At 34.7% G+C, this 13739-nt stretch overlaps 1 protein-coding gene and 1 non-coding gene across 2 annotated transcripts; one reads left to right on the plus strand and one right to left on the minus strand.

The window, feature by feature from the left end:
• The first annotated feature begins 2546 nt into the window (after positions 1 to 2546).
• LOC131074891 (small nucleolar RNA SNORD24) lies at positions 2547 to 2628 on the plus strand. Its single transcript, XR_009113136.1, has one exon. It is a non-coding gene; the product is annotated as a small nucleolar RNA SNORD24 (small nucleolar RNA).
• Positions 2629 to 6657: 4029 nt separating this feature from the next.
• LOC131074887 (UDP-glycosyltransferase 73B3) lies at positions 6658 to 8386 on the minus strand. Its single transcript, XM_058011619.2, has one exon. It carries the CDS (start codon positions 8257 to 8259, stop codon positions 6868 to 6870), a length of 1392 nt encoding a protein of 463 aa, XP_057867602.2. The 5' UTR covers positions 8260 to 8386; the 3' UTR covers positions 6658 to 6867.
• Positions 8387 to 13739: the final 5353 nt, after the last annotated feature.

The raw sequence follows: 13739 nt of genomic DNA on the forward strand, positions 1-13739 counted from the left end.
TCCACTCTTGTATGGGATTCATTTCCTTCGAGATTCAGACCTGTAGTCGTTATATTGGCATCCTATGCTATTTCAACCTCCAAGCCATTAACTTCCTTGTTTTGATTGCTTATGCCTTCCGACGAGACACTCTTTCCATCATTTGCTGTCATATCATTAACTTGTGTCAATTTTACTAACATGTCTTGAAGCCTAAATTATAACATTGATTCTTCCCCTTTTCTGTGCTCCGACATTCTGCATCTAAATACCCTTTTTTTCTTGCATATAGCACAAACATGAATCAAATCTTCAACTTCAATAGGTTGTATCCATACTCCCTCACCCGACTTCAGTTCTATATATTGCGGAAGTGGATGAATGGCTTGCCATTGAATGTAAACCCTAGCATACTTACTATATTCTTTTACCTCCCGAGCTTCATTGGCCATTAAAAACCCTCCAACTTGTCGCCTATCAACTTTAGGGCTTCAGTATCCCAATACTCATGAGGGAGATTATAGAGTCGTATCCATAGCGGAAGAATATCGATCTCCTCCTTCTTGGGGTCAAAGTTTGACCTGTAGTCTTTAATAAAAAAACCCTTTCCCCCCATGAGAAAATGATCACTATTTAATATCCATTGATTATCTTTCTCACTCGGGCTAATGACAAGATAAAACCCATTTGCGAGGGTTTTCAACATGCAGGCCTCTCCCCAGTTAGCATAAACCCACGACCTAACTCTAGAGAAAGCAAGCTAGTCTCCATTCCATTTCATGAAAAAGACTCTACTTTTTAAAATTTGAACTAAAATCTTCCATTCGTAGTTATCTACAAGTATGGAAACTACAGTCACATGCTCTAGACTTTTGCATACCTTTTTTATCTACGGCTTCGGGCTAGCCTTCTTTGGTCTCTAGAATTTCTTTTCAATCGTTCTAAAATCCACCCGAGGTCCAAAATGAATAGATGCAAAACCCCATTTATTTCTATCCCATTCTCTTAATCCTTTGTGAATGAATCTTTTCCAATTTTTCACAACATGAAAGCTTTGACTTTCCTGTCCCTTCCATGCCCGATACGGTGGCTGCCACTCCCTATTTTGATAACCTTTGATTCTTCAACCTCTGTAGTTCCAAATCTGTCTCTGGCGTCTCTTTCTGTGAAACCCTAGCTCCGCCATCTTGCACTGCTTGCTATAATATTATGTATTTTATTAATATGTCTCAACAATTTTTTTTAGTTACTAGTTAAAACCACAAATTGTGAAATGATTGCAATAGTATCAACCTAAGGACAAGTACTAATGACCTAATAACCTAATCAAATTTACAACAAAATAAAAAAAATACTATGTTATAATTAGCCCCAACAAAATTTTTTAGTCACTAGTTAAACTACAAATTGTGAAATGATTTTAGTAGTACTAACTTAAGGACAAGTACTAATAACCTAATAACCTAACACAAGTACCAATAAGAATACTAAGGTTGGGTCTCATGGAGGGGGCCTTCCTTAAAAATAGAGCTAGAGCTGGTGAGATTTTTAAGAATATTTTAAAGTCATTGCTTCCATGAATTTTGAAACGCGGTTTAGTTTAAAAATCAAGCTCTGAAATTTAAGGAAGTTGGTAGTCTCATGAATATGATACCTTTGTCTGTTATACCATGTATAGTGATAAAACAAGTAAAATAAATCATTTTCCCTCCAATTTTTCTTTTAATGAAAATCTAAACTTGGATGATTGATAAGTGATAGATAACATCCTTATGCTGGTGGGGCAATTTCTAGCCCCTCCATTTTCACCCGCTCAAATATGCAAGCCAAAAAATAGGAGCTCCTCTTTTCCAAGGAAAAATTCCAAATAATAATGTAACAATTTTTTTTCTTCATCCAACCTCCTCTTCCTCAAAAATAGAAACTTAAGCTCCCATGAGACGGCACCATAACTCATGAATTATATTAAACCTTCTATTAAAAAAATATAAAAATCATTTTACATACTATCTACGTGTGTGGGGTGGATTTCATTTACATGAACGCCTAATTTTTCCACACGGGGCCTCCCCCTAAAGTGTTTCAGCATCTACTATTAGGGTTTCCCTTATATCGTTAGTGCTTCTATGTTTCCGCCTACTGGATGGTAGATTTCCAGCGACCACCGTTTAGGGTTTTGGTTGCGCTGGCTTTAAAGGACCGGAGGTTAGGGCTTAGAAGGAGTGGCATTACCTGCACTACTCGTAGCGATTAGGGTATGAAAACGCCCACTTACTTTTCGTGAACACTGGTACCATTAGATTTTACTAACATGCTATTATTGTACGATTGCCTGAGTGGTTATATCGATCCATTTTTGCAACGATGAGGATGTTCAGTTAATTGCCTTTTGTGTTCTATGCTCTGTCTTAACTCTGTTCGACCCTTTATTTTATTTTTGAAATGTTTTCGTTGTTCTTCGGTAGGGGTATTTGCTATCATTGTATGATGTTATATGCCTTCTTAATTTTATCATTTAATTTGGCTAAGTGCTCTGTATCAGAGTTTGAATTAACATTTTTTTGGGAGGCCGGTGATGTAAGAAAATATTTGCTACTCTTGATGGCTTGGCCACCTGATGATATTTTAACTACCAAGATCTCTGAGGCCTTTCAAATATGTGAGTTTTAGGTTTTCATATTTCGCATTTGGATAAAGATTCATCTCTTCTGGATGGTCTTTAATTTAAACAGAAGCATAATATGAATTGTCTGGCTAGAGTGTAGTAATAATATTTAACTCGTACCCTTCTCACATTCCCAACCAGTTTGGAATTGTTGTATCAAAATGCTGGTTTTTGGGTTGCTTTCGTTAGTCAGATTATAAGATCTGTAAGTTCTATGGAATGTACCTTAAGTATCTAAGAATCTAGTTTTGTTAGGTTTTTCGGAGGAGGGTTATAGGTTTTGATTTATGTCAGAAGCCATTGTTGTTTTGGTGCTCAAAATGTAGTATACCATGAGGTTTTGAAGCGTTTTTCTCTGTAACAGCTATTTACATTTCTCATATCTTGATAAGGAAGAGGTTTGCATAAATTGTTGAGTAACATATCTTCTTCCATTCAACAATGCTTCACAAGCGTCAAATTTCTGTTAACTAGTGGGGAAAGCTTAAATCTCAGTTTAAATTTCTGTCAGCTAAGGGATATAAAGTTTCTTTTATAATCACAATGTTGGGTAGTCTCTGTATGGTTATACAGATTGCTTATAGCAATATGGGGTAGCAGTAGGCACCTAACTGTGCTACCAACAAAACATACAAACATTTTGATTCGTTGTTTAGAATCTACAATACATATAAAAAAGGTGCTATTTCCCACATAACCTCAACTTGTTCTCTGTAATTTACAAACAATTAAAAAGGTGTTATTTACTGGTCTGAACTTTGATCACATTTATTACATCAAAAGGCTTTATTTTTACAGTTATTATTTGCAATAACATGGTGCGTTCTATCGTTAAGTTGATCTAATGGCAGGAACGGTCTTTGAATGCCTCACATTGATATTACTTGATGGGGTCTAATTACAAGTTCTCTATTTAGTATGCCTCCCATGGAAATTGGTTCTGGAGACTGAATGATAGTAAAATTCCCTTAGAATTTTAGAAATGGAGGTAATTTCTGCCAAAAGGACCGCTCTTTGCCTTGGCTGGAAATGTCAGATGAGTTGGAAGGTATCATTGAATGTAAGATTTGTTGCCTGTAATGTTCTTGCTGTCAGGCACATTTACGCTGGGGTAATGCAGGGTGATGGTATCCCCTGTTTTCGTAGAAACAGAATGCTAAATAGTTTTGTGGTCTCTCTGTACCTTAAAAGTAGAAAACTAAATATAGCAAGAATCAATTTAGAGAACAAGCAATCTGCCAGACATAATCTCTAAAGGTGAAGCCATTAGCTTTTTGTAACTGAAGTGAAACCAATTTGTAGGTGGTATTGAACTACTAGATGACCAATCAAGCATTTTTTGTTTGTTTTTATTGTTGCTGTAATATTGTGGATATAGGTTTATTTTGTAATTGTTCATTTATTTTTTCTTGTTGCTATTAGAAAAAAATGTTTGATATAGCATTTACCTGACTTGTGCACTTTTAGCTCTGGCAGCATTTGGGTTTTTACTAGAATTTCTATTTGTAGTCCATTGATTTTGTCGCAGATGTTTAAGGACTTTAAGCAGTCATTTGAGAGCTTTTTAATTGAATTCTTTTTCAGTTTTAACTGGCATTTGGGCTAGTGACGAACTCCCATCTGGGGTTTACTTCTTATCGGTGATTGTGTAAGGTTCTTCAAAGCATGATTGTTTGAGGATTCTTTGATCACAATCTTTTAGTTTGCAAGTAACTGATGAAAGTTTTTTTCAAACTGTTAATGATCAGGTCTAGTTATTTTTAGCATCTGGATTAATGGGCATTTTTAGTAGAGAATTTAATTGTAAAGTAACATAAGCTCTAAATATCGTTTTTTGAGTGGATGCACATGCATAGTATCAGAAGAATGCATTGAGGTATACAGAAATTGATTTGAACTGCTCGATAACAGTAAAATATGGATATGGTACTGGCTGAGATAGATTTTTGTCCCAATACTTGTTGGCCCTAGCATGAACCCACTTAAACATATTGAAGACCTCATGAGATAAAAAATCATTGTAATGATCACCTCTACATCTTCATAATTAAGATTAAGAATTTTAAGTGTTATAAGATTAGAGATGTGACAAAAAAAAGTTATTCATCTGAATAATTTGTTAATTTAATTATAATGAAAAAAGTGAAAATATGGTTGGTTAAGGGTCTAATTTTCTATTCATATTAGTGTCCAAAATTTGTGAAAAATTCTCTCCTCATGATACTTTTCTTTTTAGGTGTTTGAACTTTGATTTTGAATTTTAATTTATGCTCAGCTAAGTTTTAAATGTTTATTCTTCTTTACATAATTATAGTTCTTATACAATGTCAAGTCTCCAATTTTGACTCTTAGTGGCACATATTTAAGTGTCATTCTTATCATCTTTGTCACCTCTTCATAGTAAGGAGTGTGAGTTGAATGCCATTAGCAACTTAATGGTATGTTTTTCCCCACTTGTATTTTACACTTTGAATAAGTTTGCAAATTTATGAAGTATGAATTGAATGCCATTAGCAACTTAATGGTATGTTTTCTCCCATTTGTATTTTACACTTTGAATAAGTTTGCAAATTAGGTTTGGTATATCACTAACACTATATTTCTCTTTAACCTTTGTTGCCTATGAACTAGATGGAAAATTAAAAAATTGTGGCTCTCAAAAAGGACTAATATTGGTAGTACCCATTATAGTATAGTAACAACTTGGGATTGTCTTTTTTTCACATAATCTTAATTTTTTTTTTTTTTGAGTGACAAGATGTTACATATCTTTTACACTTTCTCATAAGAAATAACAATTTAAATGATAGAATACCTCCAAATTCTTTCCATGGCCAAGTCACTCCTGAGGTTGAGCTTTTAGTTTTTGAAAGAATCATCTACACCATCCTTCTATCTTTTTTACCCACATTTTTTCCATCTCTCTTTATTTGATCTACCTTACTTTGTTACATGTTACATGTGTGGTGTTAGTGTAGGTTTTTATTTTCCTAATTGGGTTTATTATTTTCCCTTATCTTCATTGACCGGTATTGCCACCTCCACCCCTTGTTTGGGTTTATATAAATAGTTTGAGTTTATATAAACAATTTTTGAAAGAACCATCTACACCATCCTTCTATCTTTTTTACCCACATTTTTTCCATTTCTCTTTTTATTTGATCTACCTTATGTTACATGTTACATGTGTGTTATTGTAGGTTTATTATTTTCCCTTATCTTTTCATTGGCCGGTATTGTTGGGGGGGGCGCAAATATGTCAACCATAGGTTTGAGAGTTTGGGTCTCCTGCATGGGCCCACATTCTTGTAGAGAAACACAAGGCTATGGATCTGTAGAGCAAACCTTGCATATTTGTTGGGTATCTAGATGGTGTCAAAGGCTACAAGCTTTTCCATCTTACCACACATGAACTTTTCATTGAGAGGAGTGTTCGTTTTGAGGAGGATACTTCTAGTTCTTCTACCACTTCTCCATCCTTCATTCCTATGGAGACATTGCGACTTCATGATGATAGTTCTTTCGAGATAACAAGGCGCACCCATGAGGAGGAGGCTGAGTGAAGGAGTGAATGTACAGGAGAAGAAAAGACAAACTAGTGTAGAGAATAAGGGGAAAATTAAGAGCATGTAAATGAACGAAAAGAAACCAAGTTTTACTACTTTGGGGGAAAAGAAAGTGAAGTTCAGAAAAGGTAGAAGTGTAAGAGCAGATTGGTGAGTGCGTAGGAGAAGTTGGGTTCACAGCAGCGAAGAATAGAAGCAAGTGGTGTGAGTTAAGATCGAGAAGTTTAAAACTGCAGATAAAAGAGCATCCAATTCTTTTGATATTAGCTTTCTTTGATTTCTGCCGTAGCTAGGAGCTGACTGTTATTAAACCAACAAATATTCAGTTATACTACCATTCAGTTATACCATATGGTAAATAAAATGATTAAGTAAATATTACTATTATTCTGATTGAAGGTATATCTTCGTGTCATGACTTGATTTGAAGCCTTACAAAGATTTCCATTATTATTGTGTCGTGACAATATTTAACAATCTAATTTTTTAATTAACAATTTATTTAATTTTTTTTTGTTACAAAGACTAATAACCTTAAACAAGGAGACACTACCAAGTTGTGGGAAAACTCAATCAACATAATCCACGATAATGAAAAACCTAAACCAATGGGATTACAAAGCATTACATCTGAACACAATATTTTCCTGGTTATGTTCAGCTAAGACCGAGGACATAAGATACGAAACCTTCTGTACCGCTTGACTTGCAGGACGCTTCACGAACGGATTCCTTAATTTTCAGGGCCCGCAGACGCATATCTTCCCCAATTTTTGTTCCCATGGCCGCCTTCACTGTGTTTTCCACAATATCACTACTGGGAATGGCATTGAATTCCTCGCAGATCTGCAGTCCAAGACCCAACTGCTCAGTTACCAATTTTGCGTTTATAAATTGATCGAACGCCATGGGCCAGACCACCATTGGAACTCCAGCACTTATACTCTCTAATATGGAATTCCAGCCACAGTGCGTCATAAAAAACGCAGTCGCAGGATGTGACAGAATCAACAGCTGAGGCACCCACCCATGGATTACCATTCCCCTGTCTTTCGTTTCTTCGATGAAATCCTCTGGAAGAAAGTTACAGGAATTAATGTTGCTTCCAACTGGGTCTTTAATTGTCCAAATGAAATGCTGTTTACTGGCTGCGATGCCTCTAGCAAGGGCTTTCGTTTGGTCTTCCGAAAGAAAGGCCTGAGATCCAAACGAGACGTAAAGGACGGAGTTTTGCTTTTGGGTGTCCAGCCAGCGGATGCACGCTGACTCATTGTCGACCCCATGTTCGGATCTGTGTAGAGGATGGGCTATGCTCCAAACGGGTTTACCCGAGGATTCCTCTAAATACTGAACATACTCTGCTTCGAGCTCGCCAAAAGTATTGACAAGCGTTGCATCGCAGCTTTCTTTGGCCGAGCCATAGGCCTGCTGAATCGAGACATCCCCAGGGTTAACAGAAATTAACAATACGCTCAATTCGCTTCTCAACATTGGAGGCAACTGCGAACGCCTCAGATTCACATTGATACAGTGATCGCGAATCTCTATGACTTGGCGTTCACTTATTATATCCGAGACCGGATTGGTGAAGAGATATTGCAGAAGAGAAGCCCCCATGGCTCCTGTGGTGTGAAAGACAACACGCGAAATCCCAAATTTGGAAGCCGATTGTGCTGTCCAGGGTAAGAAAACGTCGCTTATGATGCAAGCGGGCTTCTGTGAGGGCTCTGCCATGATCTGCTCCAGCCATTCTTCAAACGGCTGGGAAAGCTTGTGCGTAGAGACAAACAGCAACTGGCTCCCGATTAGGGAAAGAGTATCAGTGCTTTCGCAGGAGGGGGGGAGGCCATGGATGGGCGGGAGAGAAAGAGGAACAAAACGAATAGAGGATCCGACCACCTGGGATTGCAATTTGGAGACATTGGCTGTGGTGGTGAGGAAGCTGACGGTGAGGCCTCGGGAAATAAGAGCGTTAGCCAAGCTGAGGAAGGGAATGAAATGGCCCTGTGCCATGAAAGGGAACATTACTACATGTTTACTTTCTGCCATTGCAATGTGTCCTGCCTCCGCAAATGCTGTTTTCCCACAAGCCGTCGGCAAGCCTTAGCTTAAGGACGGATTCTGTAGAGTCCGTCCAACCAATTATGATGTGTACACCAACCAAATCATGATTTTTCCTGAGGTTTCATCTTTTTTTTTTAATGAGGATTCGATATATGATAACAACGTGGTGTATATCAAATGATAATAATTTTATGATGATGCTTCATATTTGATTTGATTTTTTTTTCATATGAATAAAAATTTCTACCTACTCAATTTATTTTTATAAATATAAATGTAGGAAAGGTTCATTTAATGATAATTTTATCTATTAAATTTATTTTTTGTTAGTATAAAAATAAATAATATTTTTAAATATTTCTTTTTGTTGAATCAATGTATAAAATAAGATTATAGTAAAAAGTAGTCAATGATTTATTCAATATTGAGTTTACTTATCAAATTTATTAGTATATGTCTAAATGGTCAACTTAATAGTTATTGTATTTATGGAATGCTTAGAATGGTTCACTCAGAAATTATTGCATTTAGGTGATGCTTTCATATCTTTTATAAAATATGGATCAATGAATTTGATTCAAAACCTACAAAGTTTAATCTATCAAGAATCATAATGTGATGCAATGCAAAAATATCTACCACTTATCATGGACGAGCTAAAAGGGTTTTATATGAATGATTCACAAGGCTTGATATGAAGCTAAATGTTTTGCAAAAGAGGATAGAAAGTTAAGTGGCTTGAGGTTAGGATAAATTATATATGTAATGAAATAACTTGCATAAAAGAACATAATATGAAATATGTTGCAAAAACTTTGATAATATATGAGAATAAGTCACTTCAAATGGGAAAACCTCCAAAAATCTCTAATAAGAACACACTTTATCATAGGATATTAGTTAAGGAAACACTACCTCGTTTATACGATACTTTTTCTAGGGTTTAAGAACACATTTTATCATAAGATGCTAGTTAACTAAATAGTTAATTCTATGATTTTGAAATGAGAGAGGGAGGTAGGAGAGGTGGAGCAAGTGTTTTAGGAGGGAGTGGTGTAGCAGGGGGAGATTATAAGGGTGCCAACCTTTTTGATGATGAGTTTTACAACTACTCTAGTCTCATTGGTTGCCTTGTTGGAGGCCTCTTTTGGTGTCTTGTTTAACCACATTTGGGTTTGGGTTTGACATACTTTTCTTTTCGAGTTGAAGCTTAGTGCTTGCAAAGTTTGTTCATTTCCCAATTCTGGACATGTTTTTGTTGTGGTGTCTAGTTCTATTTTAGATCCTTGTTGGTTTTGGGGGATGGGGGCCATTTTTCTCCCCTCCCTTATTCTTACTTACATGTTTCTTTGTGGGGGTATGACATACACTTTTGTTCAATCTCGTAGTTGGGTTCGAGCTATTTTTGGGATTTTCTCTTACTGCGACTCTAGTGTGTTTGAAGTGTTGGGTTTTGATCGTTATGGGCCGCTTTTGGGCATTATGGTTTTTGATGATGGTTGCGGGGCTAAATTTCATGGTGGAAGTCCTTGTTGAGTTGTTGATGGTGGTGGGTAGAGTTTTGGGGGGTTCTTCCTATTGCGTTGTGCTCTTTCTTTGTTTCTTTCTTTCTAGGTAATGTCTTCGTTGAACTCTACTAGGGGCTCTCCTTTCCCTAGGTTTCTTCTCTTTCCCCTAAGCCTTTTGATTTTAGGTAAAGGAGGTTCCTTCTCCTCTTTGTTTGTTTTCTTTTGTATCTTGTCTTTTTTTTGGCCTCTCTTGTTTTGTCTTTGTGGATTGACTCCTATGTAGGGGTCCTTATGGTCATTTCTACAACTCATTTTGATGTTGGTGGTGTTCAAGTGGGTTTGTTTTTCTCTCATCTAGGTGTTGTATTTATTGGTTGTTAATGATGTATGCTGGCCCCCCATCTTCTTATCCAAAGTTTGTTCATAAATGATCTGGTGGTGATTCCTATTTCTCTCTCAATGAATTCTTAGTCTATTGTGGGTGGTACTCCAGAAGTGGTTTCATCTTCTTCTTCTTCTAGGTATACATGTTTGGAAGATGGTTTCATCTTCTTCTTCTTCTAGGTATACATGTTTGGAAGATAGTTCTAGCTGGATGATTTTAATAAAAGGAAAAATGATGTAAAAATGCATAAGCTAGTTTCTAATGTTGTTCAACCCTATTTTTGTGAGATTGTTGTTTAGTTTAGGTTGTTTGGTGTTAAGGTTCGCAAGGTTGTTTCAATTCTATTTTAGTCCAATTCCTTAAGTTACCTTTGGGGTATGATATTCTTTCTTTGAAACAATCTTTTGTTTGTTGATTGTTGATTGTTTTGGTTTCTATCTTTGCCCATTTTGAGGGCTTGATCTCCAAGCCTATTTTTTTATGGTTTTTTGTTGAACTTTGTAATGGGTTGGGGCCCTTCCTCATTAGATCTAATAAAAAATCATACTTACCAGGATGCCACTTAGAATAAATTATTAATAGAAAACAATATTAATGATCATATAATTTAATTAAGAGTTATACTAGTCACAAGTCCGTTATACATATTCCTATACACACAATAAGATTAAGGTCGTAGTATCATAATTAAGAATACTTAGTTGAAATAGTATTGAGATGAAATGAAAAAAGAATCCATAGATTATTACTTACAAAGTATAAATCAACAAATTTGATAAAAAAAATTTACAATTAAATTTCAATAAAAATATAATAATATTATTATATTTTTATTTTTAAAATTTTCAATTTACGCATAATATCAATCAATTATTTCGTGTATAATCATTACCTTGTCATATAGAGCTTTTAAATATGTGAAATCAAGCCATCATTTTTTATGATGTGAAATCAAGCCATCATTTTTTATGATGTTGTTTTTCACTCAACTTTTATACTCACAAACATATGAATCATTTCTTAATTGTAAAGAAAAGTGCGCAAAATATTATAAAAAAATATAGAAAGTAAACGTGAATGGTGTGTTGGTATAGATTAATAGATGTGAGAGACCATAATTTTGTTTTGTAGTGTTAATATTATGTCATGGTTGGCGAGGATTTTTTTTAATATAATTTAATTCTAAATTATGTAGACGAGTTATATAAAAATAAATTACATAATAATAAAGAAGTATAATATGATTAGTTTATTAAATATGTAATTAATTATTCTTTAATTAATAAGATTTTTTATTTCTGTTTATATATTTTGTTATTTGATGGATATTTTTTTTATGTTTATAATTGATTATATTAAATTTGTTTTCAAATTATTAGTTCTATTAGTGACATCTTTAAAATATTTGAATAGATCTTTTTTTCAACACATTCAACTACAATCAAATATTAAAAATTTGTTTAGTGAAATCTAGATGAACACAAAATAATCCTCATAAAAGATGTACAAGGTTTGCCAATGAAAAGATACATTATTATAAGTAAATAAGTAGATTATATGAGTTTAATTTTCTAATTTAGTTATAATAGATAAATGTTAACCAAATGATCTTAGACTAAGGATTTGGATCAAAAACATCACACAAATATGATTTAAAAAAATGGTAAATAATGCATTTGATAACATGAATTTATTTGTGATGAGATGATGGTTTGTTGTAATTAATGCTTAGTGATCTAATTTACATTTTTTCTACTACATATGAGAAAATGAAGCTTAAAAAAACCAAGATATGAAATGTACTCTATCTTGGACCAATCTTGTATCTATGAAAGTATTCTTCACCTAGTTTCAACTTGGGAGATGTGGTTTTGGCTTTTTATGATGACATTGGTTTCTATAATTATTAGCTCTACCTATCTATTTAACATGTTTATTTGGACGAGGCACCATTAGAGATTATTATTCTATGCACAAGTGAAAGGATATTGTAACATCCCTTCTTGTTTTGACCTTATGAGGATAAATAATAAAATGTATACTTCTAAGACTAAGTGAAGATACAAAAACAAAAGGAGGTAAATGACACAAAAAATGTAAATAACTAGCACCTTTTTACCTTATATCACCTTGATCCTCAAATAGATTTAAAGTTGAGTGCACACTTGCTCCACCTAATTTTCTCTCTGAAATGTTTTCTTTCTTGACTATGATAGAATATTAAGTGGCACTTTTTATAGAATAGTGCCTCCACAGAGTAATTCCTACATTGTTTAGGATACAAAGACTTAAGTTTGATTTTTAAAGAGGTTGAAAATTTGGTTTGGATGAATTTAGGAGAATATACGCCCTTTGCAATCATGGGAGCAATGAATGCCAACAATAAGGTTGAGACCAAAACTCATTGACATGGATTGCGAGTTCTTGGATGCGATTAAATTGTTTGATATTTCCTTCATGAAAAATATTAGAGCTCATAAGGTGATGATGATGATTCTAATGGAATAATGGAAAAGTGAGAATAGTGCATTTTTACTACCAAGAAGGGAGATTACCATCACCCATGAGGATGTCTTGAGGATCTTATAAATACTGATATATGATGAATTTGTTTTGTATGATTTTATGATTGGGGAGAATTATTTGGAGTGGATATTCCTTATTGATGAGATGTTAATTGATGAGATAGAGATTGATGTGATGGAAAAGACAAACACACTACTTCTACTACCATTATTTATGAACAAGTTGATTGCAAGCCTACTTTTACCTAGTAAGAGAGTGCACAAGTTCTTGATTAGATGGACCTAGGTCCTAGATTATAATCTTTCAAAGGGAGTGGTATATTCTTGGATCTCTTATGTAATCATACAACTATACCAAGATGTATACGTATGGTGGTATATCAAGATGGTCAAAGCCTAAGGTGTAGACTCACACTATTGTACATTTGGTATGCGAGAATATAGAAATTTGGTGATCAATTGGAAATAGAGTTAGAGAGGTGGGGAGACCTTTTGTGCATGCATATTTAGGTAAGATTTAGCTTTGAAAAGTAGGAATATGACCTACTCAAGGAGAGTGGTGGATGACGTTGATACTATTTTCTACTGATAATAGAGGGATTGTGAAGTGTGGATGAGAGGATGATGACCATCTCTTGTATTATCACTATATGCACTATTTGGTAAGATACACTATCAACATCATTGAGTGATACTTTCCCAAGAGAGGGAAATGGTCTTTTCGATAGGTCCATTGGGTACCTATACATGAGGCTATGTTTTCACACATTACTTAATAGATCTGCCCATGGGGGATGACAATGGATAGGATATGTAGCCAAAGTTAATTATTGGGATGTGTTGATGTTGTAATGGGATCAGAGTCCAAGAGTGGTAGATGCAATGACCATAATAGAGTATCATGCATGGTAAGTGATACATAAGATAATACACTCAAGTCTTCTAGACCTGTGTAGGTAGTAGGAGGGAGAAGGGATGATGGTATAGATGGGGAGATGAAGGAGGGGAAGATAATGAAGATGAAGAGAAGAAAAGAGATAGCCAATG

Source organism: Cryptomeria japonica, chromosome 1 (assembly GCF_030272615.1).
Source record: "Cryptomeria japonica chromosome 1, Sugi_1.0, whole genome shotgun sequence".
Lineage (NCBI taxonomy): Eukaryota > Viridiplantae > Streptophyta > Pinopsida > Cupressales > Cupressaceae > Cryptomeria > Cryptomeria japonica.

Coding starts and splice junctions, on each gene's coding strand:
- LOC131074887 (XM_058011619.2), bottom strand. CDS start 8,259: ATGGCAGAAAGTAAACATGTAGTAATGTTCCCTTTCATGGCACAGGGC.